Below are 18,113 nucleotides of genomic sequence, written 5' to 3' on the forward strand. Positions count from 1 at the left end.
ACGGGCCTCAGGTGCACAGCTTTACATGCTGATAAACATTCCTGTAAGTTTTGTTCACTATAGCTAAAACACTTTTAGAGCAAAATGTGACACATCATGAGAACGGACAGACGGACGGAAAGAGCAAATCTAAATGCCAACCATCTATAGTCGGGGTACAAAAATTTAGAGCACTGCAAACTATTTTGTGTGTTTAGACAAAGAGGATTTTGGGAACATAATGTTACATGGGCCAACAATTACATCATGGTAAAGGAAACACACAACACTTGTCTCCACGACATTGATATAACACATGTGTTGATGTTTTATAAAAGTTCAGGATATTTCTTATCGAAATTGCATTAAAAAATAATGAGAAAAAAATGTTCCACGTCGCATGACATTCTTCGACTTTTGAAAAATAAACGATACCTTTCTCAGTTTTGTTTTGGTTGAGTGCTCTGCAACGGAAATATCGAAGATCATCAAATTGTGTAAGAACCACCATAAAGTAGGGGTGTTTTAGGCCACGTAAACGTTTTATAACAGCATTGTAGCCTTATAATAACAACATTATTACAAACTTAAGTTTTAATACGAAAGTTCAGTTTAAAGTTACAAACTTATAAATTCCCATAATTATAGTTCACGAATTCTATATGAATTTTGTAATGCACATGTTCAACATTATGTAAAGAAGAAACTGTTACTATCCACATATTTCTACATGTTATATTTTGTTCAGTTTTGTTTTCATATCTGGTTTGATGTATACACGTATACGTGTTTCATTAAACGTATTGATTCACAGTTGATCTCCAAGCCTGTTCTCCTGAAAAAAGAGAAAGACATATGTTGATGTTTGAAATATGATAAGTATGCTAATAGTGGAGAGATTAAACCCAAAGATCGTTTGTTCAGCGGTTAAGACTATGCGACATTTTTTATGACATTCTGCAATTTCGGATTGAATAATGTACGCAATCTCTATAGGATTCCCAGTCGGTTTCCTATACAGTTTTCTACAAAAACCTTTAATGGCTCAATTTGACATTAAACTCATGCAAGTAAAATTTTCAGCTTCGTGTCTAAACCAAATAAAAACAAAATATTACCTTTTGGTGGAGGCGGATTTCGCACTGAAAATAGATAAACACTTTCATTAGAACTTTTGAAAGTTCAGGAAAAACATGCAGAAAAAAAAGAAGAAAAGGAGCATTTTTTTTTAAACAGAATTAATTGATCTAAGCCAATGATGCACATTTATTAACATATTTTTAGATAATCCACCAACTTGTTCTCATTTTTATAATTTATATTGAACAGAAATTGAAAATTGTTGCAACGCTTTTTATTCAAATTGGACTAAGAATCACACTAAAAAAATCGATTTTTAATCTAATTCTGAGTATATTTCTGTATTTTTCATTGCAGGTATTTCCTTTTTAAGTGCTTCCTTTGAGGTGTGAGAATTTTTTTTATATCTTTTTGACTTCAGTGGAAAGGATCTCCTTTAAGTCTTTATATACAGCACACTCATTCATGTTTAAGAATGTAACATACACACCATTTATTTCATTTCTAGATATTCATGTTATTTGTGCCATTGACTGGTGTTTGTACTGCATAAATCAGATATTTTATTTTCCTCTAATAAAATTGAGAAAATAAGAAACCTCAAAGAAAGCGCAACACGGCAAAATTGAAAATGTTGCACGCTCGGTTTGCTTGAGCCTGTTCATGAAAGGTACTTTCAAATGCAAACTACCGTCCACGCCAAATAGCACCGGCTCAAACCGGCTCAAGCAGACTTCAACATTTAAACATGGTAAATGGTAAAATCTTGAATTTAAGTCTGCGTTGTGCTGTAAACAGCAAAGAATTTACAAAGTACATTTAGGTACCGGAACATAATTGTATTACACAAAAATATTCACTGATACTCGTATGTTGGAGCATAGTTTTACTGTATTCATATGCATACTTTTAGTCCATGCAAGGCGATACATAGTGTAAAATATATTAATGTTATAAATACCTGACACAAGATACGATGGAAGCTTGAGTTGTGGCTTTGGAGGCGAACGCGGTGTCTGTGGTGTTGGCAGCCTTCTAATTTTAGGGCGGTACATCTGTTTTTTCTTCCCAAAACTGCAAGCAAGAGAATTTCTTACTATTGTAAAAGAGCATGAAATATATACGGAGACGGGGGAAAATGGTGGGATTATTCGCTATACTAGCAATGACGGTGTTTTGGAATGTTTGGTTTTATGTAGCTCCCATGGTAAAACTGCAAAATATTCTTCTGAATTTGAATTGGGGGGAAAGGAAAGTGATGTCAATGACCTTTAAATGAAATAAGTGCATTAATTAACTGTATTTGTTATATTCTTGCAAGCATATAACAGGTTACAATAGATCTACGTGAATCTAAGTATTTACCAAAGAGAGATATACGAAATCCATAAAAAAAAGACAAAAACGGCAAAATTAAAAACGTTGCGGACTCGGTTTGATCGAGCCTATACATAAACGGCACTGGATAGTGCTAGCTACGTCCACGGTCCCTAGCAACAAGTGTATATATAGTGAAGTCATTAAATCTTATTAACGTAGAATATAGGTAAAATCATTACCTTATTTTTTATATAGTTTAATGAACTTTTTCACTTTAAAACTTAGATTAATGCCATAACATATGATGAATTCCTATATAAAGGAAATATGGTCACGTGGTTTGTGCAAATCTATGGTGCACTTACAATTGTCTCTGGAAGGCTCGACAACCTTTATCGCCACTGCACGTTCCAATGATCCAAATAAGAAGGCCTATAAAAATTGCTGTCAATACAATACAGGCGACTAACCACGGTATATTTCTACCGTCGTCCATAAACGTCTTGTACCTGTCTGTTGTTGTCGTTGTTGACGTTGTTGTTGTATCTAAATGTAGAAAATAAAAAAAACAGTTTATGAATAGTAACACTAGAAAAACACACATTGATTCTAAACAGCTTTTGAGTGTCAAGTATAGCATTACTAAATCTGAGATTGCCAACACTATGACGTTCAATGACCTCAACTGAGGTTTTTTGACAACACAGGACAGAAAATAATTTTTCGAGATTAACGTGTCGTTTGATGCAGGTCTAGACTCACGACTTGTGTTAGCTTATTCCGTTGTTGCAGAACAATTATTCTAATTGTGCAAAATGAACCAAAATTCAAATAGGGCTGAGAGTAGCATAAAATATCATTTTGTGACCATATTGCTTTATTATCTTTTACTTTAAGTGCCTGAGCAACTGATCTATGTAAGAAATTCTAATTTTATATTTTATATTTTCAGGCTTTTTGACCTCAGTGGAGTTCCAGTCAAACAAAAGCACATGACCATCCCATCCCAAACTGAACATAAAGATTTCACTGGTCCAAGATTATCTATTCGTATCATAGTCATTTATTTGTATTGTTGGGCATTATTCCATATCACACGTATCATTTACATCAATACAAAAAAATCCAGAGCAAAATCTAATTGCATGTTTTTGAAACTTATAGCAAGGACGATCACTCAAACTACGTTTCTATTTGGCATGGCAGTCTACTATTTGAGCATTCAAATCATTCAAATGATATATATTTTCAATTTTCATTTGCAATATTAATGGAAATACACAACAGAAATAACGTTAATAAGCATTAAAATGTAGTTTTTTTTCAAGGACTTTTAACAGGTACCTGATATTGTTATAGAAACTGGTGCCGTATCCGACAGAGCTCCCCCGTCGGTGGCAGTGGCGCTCACAGAAACCGTCGTTAAGAAATTTAAAGGAGTTGGCGACTTTAAAACTGTGATTTGTCCATTATTATCTATGGAGAAGTACTCATCAAGGAGTGATGCTTGGTCTAAGGAATATGTCAGCGTTCCAAATGTCCCATTGTCGTTGTCAGATGCTGTCACTGAGCCGACGACAGTGCCGACGGAAGCATAGTAACTGACGTAGAATGAATACGAAGCTGGCGAGAAAACTGGCGTGTTCTCATTTCTGTCACCTGCAAAGGATGATGGTATCTATGTAACAAAATAGTATTTCCGAGATCTTTTATTTATTCAGTTTCAATAATACCGTGTGTCCAAATATTAAATATGACAGCCTATCGGGGTTTTCACGACCTACAAACCTAAACATAATGGGATGTTGACAGACTCAGCATGGATCCAGCGTCGCAACCTTGCTGTCGTGGGAAAGTTAATTAATCTACCTCAAAAATTCTATATAACAACATGTATCTCAGTTAAAACCTGGGTGATTTTTGTTAGATATGTATCTCTGTCTAAAAGCACGGGATAATTTTGTGGGATATTATTTAACACAGGACCCAAAATCAAGATATTTTCCCGATATATATCATATATGCAAGTCGTTAGGATATAAGATACATGCTTCATTTATTCAAACTTATTATAAATTTCCTGTAGTTAAAGTGCCATTATGCCTCAGATGGCTAAATTATATAATGCTGGTGTTAGATTTAATAGATATTCTACAATTACTCATTGTAAAACTGAACAATTTTTCTCTTTTATTTCACACTTTTATAGTGATTTAAGTAAAAATTTTTTCACATTTTGCCCGCGTAATGACATTATCATTTGTATTCATGCACTATTCCAGCGTCACATCTTACATTTTAAATAGTCTGTTTGCCTTTCTCTAAAATGTAACAATTTAACTTGATGTCTGATGCATAATTGCCTTTTTAATTAGATAAGAAAATTTGGATCTATGGAACTGGCATTTATTACTCTTTTATATACTTTTAGTTATGAATTTTCTTTTCATGATATTATAAAGCGTGCCGGTACCGTGAAACTACTATTTGACATAATTTCACTTGTGTGTTTGAATCAGAAATAATAATGTATCGGAATCAAATTACTGAAAACATTGGAAAGCATGAAATAAATTAACATACATCTTCAATTATTCAAACGTTTATCATACATTATGAATCTTTGTGTTTAAGTTATGCGAAAGTTAAATTTATTGTATCAATGTATGGTAGTAACGTGAGCTTTGTTGGCGAAAGCTAGTTAAGAACTGGTCAATAAGCTGCAAAAATGAGATAAAATTCAAAAAGTAGTTATTCATGTATTTTAATACCATCTATTGATGTTGTAAATTATACCCATAACAATTATAATTCATGTATAACAAAGCGACTAAAGCTGTTGGGAAGAGCCATTAGGTGACCGGCGTCCGCAATCAGAGATTTTATCACACTTGCTTATTTCCAAGAGGTTTAACAGTCCCTGTGAGAAAAGAATAAACTTGTTTATACTTATTTCAAAGTGAGTTTTCCTATCATCAACGTACACATTTGTCATCTTGTAACTACATTGGCGAATAACATTTCTTATACCACGTTCAATTTAAAATGTTGCTAATAATGCTATAACTTCTAGAGCGGCAAGTTTCAACTAGGTCCTCAAACCGGATTCCTCGTAGTTCGGATTTGATGGCCGGAAAAACGGAAAAGTCCATTGGGGCCAGGTCGGGTGAGTAGGGTGGGTGAGCGATGCGGTTAAACCCGAGAACATCAAGTTCCAGAGAAGTGGCAGATGCTGTATGCGCAGGCGCATTGTCTTGATGTAGGTAGATGTTTTCCCAAGATTAACGCAAAACTTAATAAAAACACGCTGTTCCTCTTTTGACGGTGTTTCCATAGTCGTTGTCTTGTCGCGCACGTATTGCTATAATGATCTGCGGTAACGGCTTAAACAACTAGCGGAAATGACGTCCTTCAGTTGGAAGTGACGTCATAAAATTTTCGTGACGTTTGGCGCAATTTTAGGGGCTCTTTTTATTCAGTAAGAAAACTTATAACAAGAAAATAGTCCGTGCGCCAGGATGCGTAGACAGGTGTTGCTATGGAAACGATTATATGCCGTATAGTAACGTTACAACGTTTTAAAGACATAACTCGGATAAATAACATATTAAGCTATAATTTGTATTAAATAATATTCGCAGCTGTAATTAGAAACAGAGAAAATCATATTGTCTCAAAACTTTCCGAACAACCCTCGTACTTTAATAGTATCCAACAAGTTACTCATTGTCCAATTACCTGAACGATTTTTTTTCATCTGTTGCTTTTTGGCAACAACTATAGCTATAGTGAGTTAGGGGTAGTCAAAATACTACTTTGTTCACATTTTGCTACTTTTATGACATAATATTTCATATTAATCGCTACTTTCTTCAGGTAACAAGCATCTTACATTCTCTAAAAGTCATGTTTGCCCTTTCTAAAGAAGTAAAAAATGTACTTGTGTCTGATGCATAATGTGCCTTTAAAAGTAGGGATAAAAAAACTGGTGGCAAATTCTATGGAATGGCTGCATTTATACTCTTTTAAACATATACTTTTACATGTACTCATGAATTAACCAATGGTACGCATTTACTCACTAATATAAATATAAAGCGTTGCCGTGTCCGTGAGCCCACCGGCGTCCACTATTGTGACAGTGCATGTGACTGTCACTGTTGTTGTTGTTGCTGCAAAAATAAACAAGCCATAAGTAAATAATAGTATTAGGAAACAATCTGACTGAAATGTTATTTGGTTTATTTAACATGAAATGAAATTGATACATAATCTTTCGATTTACAAAATCAAGTTTATCAGTATCATTATGAAATCTTTAGTATGTTTTATGCGATAATTATGATTTGCCTACGTCACAGTTGTATACAGTCAGTCCAACGTGCCAAAGCTCTGTACACGTTGGCCGCTTATGAATGCTAGTTAAGATTCCAACTTCAACGTCGAATAAGCCATGCAAACAAACATGGGGTATGAGACTCAAATAATGTAAATTAAGTAGTTCCATTTCGCCACTGTTTCTAAACCATCCTAAGTGTGCATGTTAAGTAAATTAATACCCCGAAATAACACAATTATAAATTCCTGTACCTATACTGTAATCGGACTGAAAAGAAACTTGTCCTGTGGAAGAGTCCATGTAAAAGGAGGCCGTGTCGTCCCCGCAATTCAAAGAGAATGTTTTTGTATCACCACTATCTTCATCTGTAACACCATATGTAGGTGTACCTATTACATCCCCTGCCTTGAAGTTCAAAATTGAATAAACATTGTTTATATACATGGTATGTATAATGTTGGTTTTCGTTTTATCGCAATTCAACTGTACGGACATGTGTATTTTATAATTAATTTTGTTTGTCGGGCATCAAACATAATCTACTGTTACATACATTCATCTTCAATTTGTAAAAAAATCCGAAAAAATATATGACTTAATTGTACTATAACTATGTACGTAATATGGCAAGAAAATTTATTTCTTCATTTGTGAAGAAATATGTTGCTTTTATTATTTGCTCCCTTATTGCAGGGTCCGTCAAGTGTCTATATGAAAGACCCTGCTTATTGTAATGATACAAAAAAATAATTTATTCGTAAGCTTTATTTCGCTTTGTGCTACCCCACTTAAACTTCACTGTCTTTAATTGAAAATTTCTCATTTTGATAACAATGCTGTCGTCATCTGGTGATGGAAAATCATTTTTGAAATAAACCAAGTCATGCAAGTTTTGCAGTAACCTTACATGGAGTTAATGGTGTTTTAAGATTACACAATTGATAGAAATCATAATCCTGATCTAATTATACATGTAAATACAATTCTTCTCACCGATCCCTCTGTTGTCGACAGACTATAAGTAGACAGTGCAAACTTCGGGGCCTCGTTCACATTGATTACGTCAATAACTAACGATTCTGTATCCGATGCCGTGCCGTCGTTAACAGTTATAACAAATGTGAATGACGTTGTCCCAGCAGTAACTAACGCCTCGTAATCAAGTAATGTACCAGAGGTTGATATGCGTCCGTTTCCAGCTGAAAAAAAAAACAAACAAAACACAATACTGTTTCCATTAAAACATTCTAAACTGGCACCCTTTTTCATTAACTTTTAAGTAAATTATCAAATCAGTGGAATGATAAAGTCCCTCGTATTATCAAATTACTCAAAAATAATAATGCCAGTGGAATTTCGAATCTTCAAAAAATATTTATTGATATCTTAAGTTTTTACCAGATTTACCATTAATTAGGTGGGATGATTATAATAAGGTCAGATATTAAAAGAAGTCCTTTATTGCATGCTAAGTATGCCAGCTTCGTAACTGTAATGGCCACAGATAGTTTATATTCTTTGTAGACAAAGAATTAGAACACATAACAAGTATTGTAGTATTTTTTTCTTTTGCATGTTTGAATATTTCTTTAAAACGGCATTCAAGATTTTTTTAAGTTTATATATGTTTGTTGATTTTTTTTACTTAAATGTTATAGCAGGCATATGGAAACGCCTTTCAATAACCAGCTACATATAATGTATTGTATTAAATGTTACACATTAATATTTCCCTTAAATGTACTAAATGTTTTTCATTGTTTAATATAATATTAATAAAGCTCATTCCATAAATTTATATCTCATCTCCGAAAAATTAAGTATTTCATTGATAAATATGATGTACAGGAAAAGCTCTGATATTATAAAAAACTTAAAGTTTTTTTAAAAAAAAAATGCTACAAACAATTTATAGAAAAGTATGACGATCCTGTCCCAGGGGTTGACGCCATGGAGTACGTCCACGTTTGTGTATCTTGGTCGGATATGGAGACATCAAATACTGACGATGCTAATGGGGTGTTTTCCTGGACGGTGTAGGAATTTGCCAAAGGGAGATTATTTATCAAAACTGGATCATTTATATCTGAAATAAGAGTCAAAAATATCTTTAGTGAAAGTCAAAAATTTCTTTAAAAAACATAAACGCAGTTGCTTTCAATATTCTTTTTAAATGATTAATAATTTCTCTTTAAAAAAAGGAAGGTATAGAAAATTTTCAGTTTTCAGTTAATTGAAAAAATAAGGCTTTTATAAATTTCAAGCATAAACAAAGGACACCACAATGCACAATTTATTATAAATGTATACTAGTATATTAATAAAATTTGTTTTCGTGTAGGTACAATCACGTGGCAGTAGGACATATTCATAATGATAAAACTGACCTTTGATAATCACAGTTAATATTTTCGGATCTGCTGTATTTTTAGCATCAGCTACGGTGATTTCTATATCATAACCTACTGTTGCATAGCTTGAAATGTCCGCATTCAGCTGGATTTCTCCCGCTACAAAAGAATTTATATGCAATGTACAGGAAAAATTTGAGTACAAATCGAGATAACTATTGTATTGCTATGTAAATAATATATGTTTAGTTGCCACATATGTGCAAAAAGATGTGAAGCTTGTGCGTTGTCGCATTTATAAGAATAAAATATATGCTTTCAATATCTTGTTGCCCTTATATTTCAATACAGATGCTGCTGTGGATTCGAATTCAAACATTTTACTATGTCATGTGAACAGCCGGGAAGCTAAAGAGCTAGCTTACGGAAGGTCGCTTGTTCATCTGAGTACCTTCTCTTGATTGAAACAATACAGAAAGAGACACCTGAAGATTTCCTCAACCAGGAAAGCTAGAAAGTGATCATTTGACGATAGCAGTGGCGGTACGACTTATCAACACCAAAACAAAGATAACGTTATATTTGATTGACGCCATCGGGAAATTTTACAACAATGTACGCAATTATACGTAGATAAAATTTAATAAACAGTATAAATACATTTTAACAAAAAAAATAAAATAAAAAAAATACATTACATTTTAACATTTGAAATGTAACCTCGGGCAAAATAAAACGGAGCACATCGTCACGTCTTATTTAAAATGCAATATTAGATGGAGTATTTTGATGTCTAACTTTCACGATCATAGTGACATATAAACTTACAGAAAACCGTTGATTGAACATAATAACACATAAACAGAAATGGAACAGAGTGACACTTGAACAAATATGCAGCATTAGATGGAACAGAGTGACACTTGAACAAATATGCAGGATTAGATGAAACAGATTGACACTTGTACAAATATGCCGCATTAGATGGAACAGAGTGACACTTGAACAAATATGCAGTATTAGATGGACCAGAGTGACACTTGAACAAATATGCAGTATTAGATGGAACAGAGTGACACTTGAACAAATATGCCGCATTAGATGGAACAGAGTGACACTTAAATGTACACGTACATGTAATTATTTGGAAAAGAGTGACGACTGAACTTTCAAGGAACATTAGACAGAACAAAGTGACGCCTGAACGAGCATGCACAATTAGACAGAACGTAGTGCCAAATGAACGTTCATGCACCATTCGACGAGACATTGTGGCGTCTGCGATTAGACTGAACATTGTGAGGTTGATGTTTTAAACTTACATGCAAATATCGTGAAAGGACATGGTGTAGGATTACACGACATGGAATATGTTATCGCGTCACCCTCGTCGTCAGTAGCATTGACTGTAAACACGTTGGTACCAATACCAGCTGATGTTGATATACTTGTGGCAGCTGAGAATCAGAAAGCAAATATTGTAATCACAATTAAACATGCCAATTTCCCAGCACTTTCTTTTACGAAACAGCACAGATATAGATCTAGTCTTCATCAGACTGTTAGGTTCTTTGTATTACCATTGTGAATTGAAAAGTGTCTATATGTCATTAAAACCTGTATTGGCGAACTTAAAGAAATGATATATTTGCACAGTAAAAAATATGCTGATAAGAATATATTACATGGTTAAGATATTAAGAGGAATGGCCGACTGTTGCTGTTTAAAGCGAATATCGTCTAAATGATTTAATCTTTTGCAGTTCGCGAGGCTTAACCAGATATATTGTAAATAAATAAATAAATAAATAAATAAATAAATAAATAAATAAATAAATAAATAAAATAAATGAATGAATGAATGAATGAATGAATGAATAAATGAATGAATGAATGAATAACAAAAATATGTATATATAAATAAAACATAAATAAATAAACATAAATAAAAATGAATATATTATAAATACATAATATCTATTAACAAATATTAATATATAAATAAATAAATACATTTTGTAAATAAGTAATAAATAAATAAATAAATAAATAAATCTGAATATTTCTTCACAAATGACATTTCCCTACCTTGCAGGTTGTGAATTACAGGTGTCTTATTCTTCACAAGATAAACATAGAATGTCCCAGTGTTACTGTCTTTATAACCATCATTACACTTCACTGTGAACGTATAACTGTTTTTCGTATTGTAACTTAAATTTGGGGTGTCATCCACATATATACCATAATCTGAAAACGGTTTTGTAACATTCCACTTTTGTTTTGATTCGGCTTACAATACATGTACATTTGAAGATGCGAGAAGTGTTCAAATATGAATGCATCTAAGCACGGAAAATTTGATTCTTCATTAGGGTTTACTTTTTTTTATTTTGGTCCCTCAAAGTATTAATCCCCCTAAAAATATACACTAAGTTTCAATTTCCGGATAAAATCTTTGAAGGTATTTCATAGTCTTCTTGTATATATTATTAAGTATTGAAACATTGCAGAACCGAAGTGTTTATTTCAGACCTAAAATCTTAATTTCAAGATTTGGAAACAAAAAAAAACAAAAACAAAAAAAAAAAAAACACAAGGGATACGGACGATTTGGAGCACAGCAACTATTTTTTTGCTCCAAAAAAATCTTGCAATCTGACACTGGGCACACCTGTTGGGTCTTCATTTTGTTTAGTGTTTATTTTCGAAGATCATTTGCCTTGTAAAATTTTGCGCAAACAACAACCTCAGTGACGGAACCCCGAGTTTTTAAGGAAAAAAGCATACATTACTTCCTTTATAACAATAGACTTTTTGCAATGCATTGTCTTTTGCAAGACTTTGTAGCCCAAATTTTGTGTTGGTGTTTTTGTTAGGCTCAAAAAATGACAAATAACGACATTTGCAAACGACCGTGCATTGTAATTTGAAACTGTTAAAGCAATTTAAAAGAAATTAAATGCAATCGAAATTGAATGGCAGATAGAAAGCCGTATTGTTGTAACATTATTTGTTAAAAGATTGTTGATTCACTTGAAATAATATTTTAGTATATCTTTAATTTTTGAACCGAAATAACAACAGCTATACTTATGATAAACAAGATTAGAACTGCTTTGGCTAAATATAATATAATTTTGCGAACATATTTATATAAAAGTAACATCGAACTTGGACACAGAACCGTCTAATTACCTGAGGTCCCTGAAACCTGGTTAATACTGAAAGGGTCAGTTGTCGCTGGGCTGAAAGAACACGTGATAGGGTCGGCGGTGTCCGTAGCATTAATTGTATACAACAGCGTTTGCGTTGTTGTATCCTCACTCAAAGTTACCGCCGCGGGCATGTCATGCAAGACTGGAGGCTAAAACGAAAATTTGATCTTGTACACAGAGGAATGTCCTAACAGAATACTAACAGATATTAGCAAAAGATTTCTATGAAATGATTGACAAGGGTTATATCTGATGACGGACAAGGATTGTCTTGAATTGGCGTTTTCGTTAATTGTACTCATGCCGGAAAGGCTCATGCTATACAATTGAATGCTTAGGATGACGTTATTTTACCGTTATGAATGAAGTTGAAATTTCATACGCTGTTGAAAGAAAATAGTTTTGGGTTTAATGACCTAAATTTCAATGGAAAATTGTTTTATTAAAGAAACGAATTTAAAATATAATGGAATATGGTATCGTGACCCCCCTCCCCATTGGGCGGATATTCCTTCCGATCTGAAACGCAACATATGATGAAACATGTTATTATTATGATGGCCGAGAATTGTAACAGATGATGGCTAAAACATTTATTAAATGATGAGCAAGCTCTATCATATAATATGCAAGTGTTTGTGTGAGATGACGGACAAGGAATACAATCAGACGACGGGCAATGAGTTCTATCAAATGGCAAGTTTTCAATTTTCTCAAAGAACGTGTACCAGCAAATTGACATTATAGCAATACTTCATATAAGAATAATGATTTCATCCCTCAAATTCAGAATCACTTGCAGGGAAGTATACACATATAACATATTCATAGAAACGCCTACAAATAAATATTTGTTATATATGTTATATTTGACACTTCCCTGCAAGTGATTCTGAATTTCAGGGATGTGTGCACATATAACATATTCATAGAAACGCCTACAAATAAATATTCGCCTACAAATAAAAAGAATTTCTTGAACTAACCATGAGACATACGTGTACTTGTTTTTAAGTGTATTTGTATTTAAAATAAGTGAATAATGAAATGTAAAAGTGAATGAGCGAAAGGAACATTGAACAAGTGAGAAATATTTGAAAGATAGAGGTGTATATTATTTTTACAGGATACGCCAAAGCACAGTTCTAACACCGGTGGTTCTTAACATTTGACGTAAAGGGAGAACAATCATCGAATTAATAAAACATGGCGTAATGAAGATTACCGTCTCAACGTTTTTATCCAGCTTACGAACATAATGAGTAAATGAGTAAAATGATTTAAGCCGTGTCACCACAAAACCAACATAATGGGTTTGCGACCGGCATGGATCCAAGCCAGACTGCGCATCCGCGCAGTCTGATCAGGATCCAAGCTGTTCGCTTACCAACCCTTTTACAAGTCGAGAAACTGATAGCGAACATCATGGATCCTGATCAGACTGCGCGGGTCTGGATCCATGCTGGTCGCAAACCCAATGTTGGTTTTGTCGTGACACGGCTCATTAGCTTACTTCGTTTACGATATCAACAGTAATTGTTATATCGTCTGTGTTTCCACAGAAATCTGTGACCGTGAAGGTAAGAGTTTCTGTTGAATCATTTCCTGATAGGGATGTAGCCACCGACAAAGTGCCTGTCATAAACAATAACAAGAGCGATCAGTGATCACATGTGTCGCCTCATGATGGCCAATTTCATGTTGGGACAAGTTTTGTGACAGACGGACAGACAGACGCACAGTGCACAACTAGACTTGGTACTTATCATTCCTGTAAAGTTTGGATTAAATTGCGCCAGTAGTTTATGAGGAGTAGTCCGGACAAGCTTTTGTGTATCTGGCAATACACAGAAAAACAACACATAATTATCGGAGGGCCATAACTCGGCCAAAATCCTTCAACCGGAAAACCCGTGCAATATGCGCAAGGACTTGAGCTACAAATCAATCCTGTAAGGTTTCATTGAAATTGCATTAGTGGTATAAAAAAAGTAGTCCCAACAAACTTAAAAATAAAAAATATTAAAGGGCCATAACTGTTACAAAAATCATTGAACCGGAAAATGCTGGCAATATACATGTACACAACTACACTTTGTACTGATCATTCCTGTAAAGTTTGGATGAAATTGTACCAGCAGTTTATGACGAGTAGTCCGGACAAGTTTTGTGACGGACGGACAGACGGACGGACAGACAGACGACGGAGAAGTGATCCTTATATGTCGCCACTACTCCGTAGAGGCGACACAAAAATATAAATGCATGTAGGTTTCCAAATTTCCAAAGACAATTTTCTTAATTGAAGAATTTTGTATTTGTCAGAAAGGTCCCTAATATCGAGAATATTTGTTCATAGTGTGTTTCACTCTATTTTAACATACAGGTTTTTAAAGCAGTACACACCAATATAGTGGTGATCTCTCGGAAGAAGTAAAGCGGCACTATTTTAAAATGGGAGACTAAATTTGTTTCAGTTTTGTTCATGAGAAATATTGTTAATATTCAACATCTCCCACACCCCTAGCGCCGTTTTATTTAATAAACTGAATGCTTGAATTACTTAACCCGAAGGACCAAAATATATAAATTACTGTAGTAAAACACGGGGCAACTTTAACAGCTGTCATATGGAACTTCACGCCTACTGTTGTAAAGTGTATGGGCAATGACAAAGCATTATTATATAAATTACTGCAGACTTCTGTTCATGAAAGATAGTGTACAACCTCAACAGCACTAGCACCAGCATAAGCGGTATTTTGTGTGCTGGAATCAAGTTAGTCTTTAGAAATCGTACGATTGTGTTTAATCTGAGAGAAAACAATGTTAGGTGTAAAATATACAAAAATATGCATTTATAAAGCTAGTTCAAGACACAATAAAATTTCACTACACAAAATATGCAAAAAAAGACATTTATGATTTTCGGAAAAAGAGGGAAATAGAAAAGTAAAAAATATTCATTCATTTTTAGCCCTTTTTGTATTTCTCAGGCATTTCAACAGACTTTTCCCGTGTAACGACATGCACTCATTCGTGACATTTTCAAAACATATTGTTTTCACTCTGAAGAACTAGCCTACCTGTTCCTGTCCCTTCGGTAAATGTGAACTTTGAATTGGTCGTCATGGTTATATTCAACTCATCACCAACGTCGGGATCCGACCAGGTAACTGTTGTTATTGCCGTTCCGATAGCTTCATTGTTCAATATAGAGTAGGCTGTGTTATCAGCCGGACTATCGATAGTTGGACCAGATCCTATTTGGTAGAAATATTTACGTTTTATTATGTTATATGCTGTCTTCCTCATGATGGAGTTGTTAAAATTGTTTATATGACACAATGTAGTTATTTTTGATGCATATTTCAGAAAAGATTACGTTAATAGCAAAAGGACCGTGAGCCACTTTCGAGCCAATAAGCTGGCAATGATTGAGCAAACGCGACATTGCTTGTTATGACATACCTTTATGGCAATGCACATGCTTATGTCTTCTCTCTGAATGCACCTACCTCCATTTGCTATAGCCTTTATAGCATATGTGTTAGTCTGGACAGATGTTGTGGGCCAAGTAGTCGTACTACCAACCGTAGGTCTAGTCATTGATTGAATTGTTGTTTCGGGTATGGTTCCAGCAGCTTTGTGTTCAATGATGTTGTTCCCGTCCGCAAACCTACATCATATTACACGTATATGCAAAAATGTATAAAAGTTTACAAAATTTCTAAATAGCAATTTCATAAAATTAATTAAAAAAAAGACAACTTTTCGAACCAATTTTACAATGGATATAATATTTCGCCGTAATGGTTGACTTTAGGAGAAATTACTATCTATTTTGGCACGAGATTCGTGTGAAATAAGTGTTTACAATCCAAGTGCTACGTTTCCTTAAAAAATCAAAGCGCTGAAAGAACTGGAAATCGGCGTAGCATAAGAGACAAAATCTTGTTATGTTATCAAGCTTAAATAAACATTTCAGTGAATCTTATTAGCTAAGAATTATGTTCCATTCTATTTACAAAAATGTAATTCTATTACACAACAATATTTAGTAACACGTGTATTAAATGATTGAGCTACTGTTAAACAATATTCATTCACTAATAATTCGTCTGACTGGAAAAGTGAGAAGTTTTATCAGAAAGTTGCCTTGTTCTGAAATATTAACCAGCTTGGAAGTGCATTTAATTATATTCAAATGTAGAGAAATTCACAATTATCGACAAAAGAGCACGAGCCACCACATGTGTTTGTACCCAGAAACGGTTTCTATGTCCGATATTTAAATTTATTAACCAGTTCCAATATTATGTACAGTGATGAAAGAGTTCTAGAATAATAAAATCTAGTTTTGTTAAACGAATAATAGTACATAATCCTCTTGATATTTTCGAATATTTCATTCCAATATATGTTCAATGCAAAAGAACGGTCAAAAAATTAGTGTTTAACATACATGTAATATAATTACTACAGTATAATAGCTTTTTAAGGAAAATGAGGATTGGAAAAAACGCAAAATCAATAATTTTGTTTACTAACATTACTTTCTAAACGTTCACAAACATTATCTCGATATCATTTATCAAGTACATTGTATTAAAGGTACATTAAGCCTCAGTCAGAATAGAAAATCAGTATTTAATACCTTAAAACGCATATACATGTAATATAATTGCTACAGTATAATAGCTTTTTAAGGAAAATGCGGATTGGGAAAACGCATAATCAATAATTTTGTTTACTAACATTACTTTCTAAACGTTCACAAGCATTATCTCGATATCATTTATCAAGTTCATTGTATTAAAGGTACATTAAGCCTCATGAAAGTATATAATTTTTATTCCAATGTGCTATAGTTCTCTTTTCGACGCGGTCCGTTGCTATATTTAAAAATCGACCGTATCGCAAATGCAATCTGCGCAGGGCAAAATATTATCGCCCTACATAGAAAAGCAGTAGGAGTTCAAAGATGATTCTGAGTTAGTTGTCCCTTAAAAATAAAAAGTTTAAAATGCAAAAAAGGTTCCCCTTTTCTTTTTGTCAATTTATAAATTAAAAAGGGTTGGAAAAAAATTTTGTCACCCTTTCGACCACGCCTACATGAAAAACATTGAGATTTTGTTAAAAATTTTGGGAAATGATATGTAAACAAGTTGAAAAATGACCGGGGACGTGTACTCTGTTTTACTTGCCCAAACCACTCAATCAAAAGGGAAAGGGACCGTACCAAAATTTGTATATTTCGTAATACACGGATAAACGTTGTTTCAATTTAAATAAATGTTGAAAAAGTCATCTATTGATTCTATAAAAAGATGACTTTTGTATGCGCTTTTGGATAAATGAATTAGTTAGTACCGCATATTTCAATGACACCGTTAACGAGTGTTTTAAAGAACGATATACCCAAGTGACACATTTCATCATACTTAAATGCAAGAGATGGTTAAATTCTAATGCTTGTATACAATGGTTCTTTTGTCAGAATCGAATGCATCATTTAGGGTCTTTCAAGTAAGAAAAACCATAAATAATTTCGTAAATGCAGAATATTAAGTGATTTATTTAGATTAACCAATGCATCGGTTATTTATTAACATAAACTATCTAATTTATGGTTGATTATTAAGTTAAATCAAATTGTTAAATACAGTTTGTTGAATCCTGATAAATCTATTCTTTCGTTCCTTTTTTGCCCTACGCAGAATACGCTTGCGCAATGTTGCTTCCGTTTCTATGGAAATATCGAAGTGTAAAATGGTCATAGTTTAATAATGTCTAAAATTGGTTTTATTTCCATGATGGGTCTTT

The 18,113-nt window shown here is 33.5% G+C and overlaps 1 protein-coding gene across 1 annotated transcript; it reads right to left on the minus strand.

The window, feature by feature from the left end:
- Positions 1-564: 564 nt before the first annotated feature.
- LOC132719402 (protocadherin-like protein) lies at positions 565-15,966 on the minus strand (the record flags this gene model as incomplete). The annotated part of the gene is given in 16 exon segments (XM_060703169.1): positions 565-814; positions 1,098-1,121; positions 2,021-2,133; positions 2,745-2,925; positions 3,724-4,038; positions 6,462-6,551; positions 6,970-7,123; positions 7,712-7,917; positions 8,625-8,804; positions 9,106-9,228; positions 10,392-10,526; positions 11,158-11,319; positions 12,268-12,436; positions 13,801-13,922; positions 15,374-15,550; positions 15,806-15,966. Coding segments are annotated over 16 exon segments (2,353 nt in total), but the record flags the coding sequence as incomplete, so codon positions are not given.
- Positions 15,967-18,113: the final 2,147 nt, after the last annotated feature.

This window comes from Ruditapes philippinarum, unplaced genomic scaffold (genome assembly GCF_026571515.1).
Source record: "Ruditapes philippinarum isolate M1 unplaced genomic scaffold, ASM2657151v2 ctg15680_1_1_1_1, whole genome shotgun sequence".
Taxonomy (NCBI): Eukaryota; Metazoa; Mollusca; class Bivalvia; order Venerida; family Veneridae; genus Ruditapes; species Ruditapes philippinarum.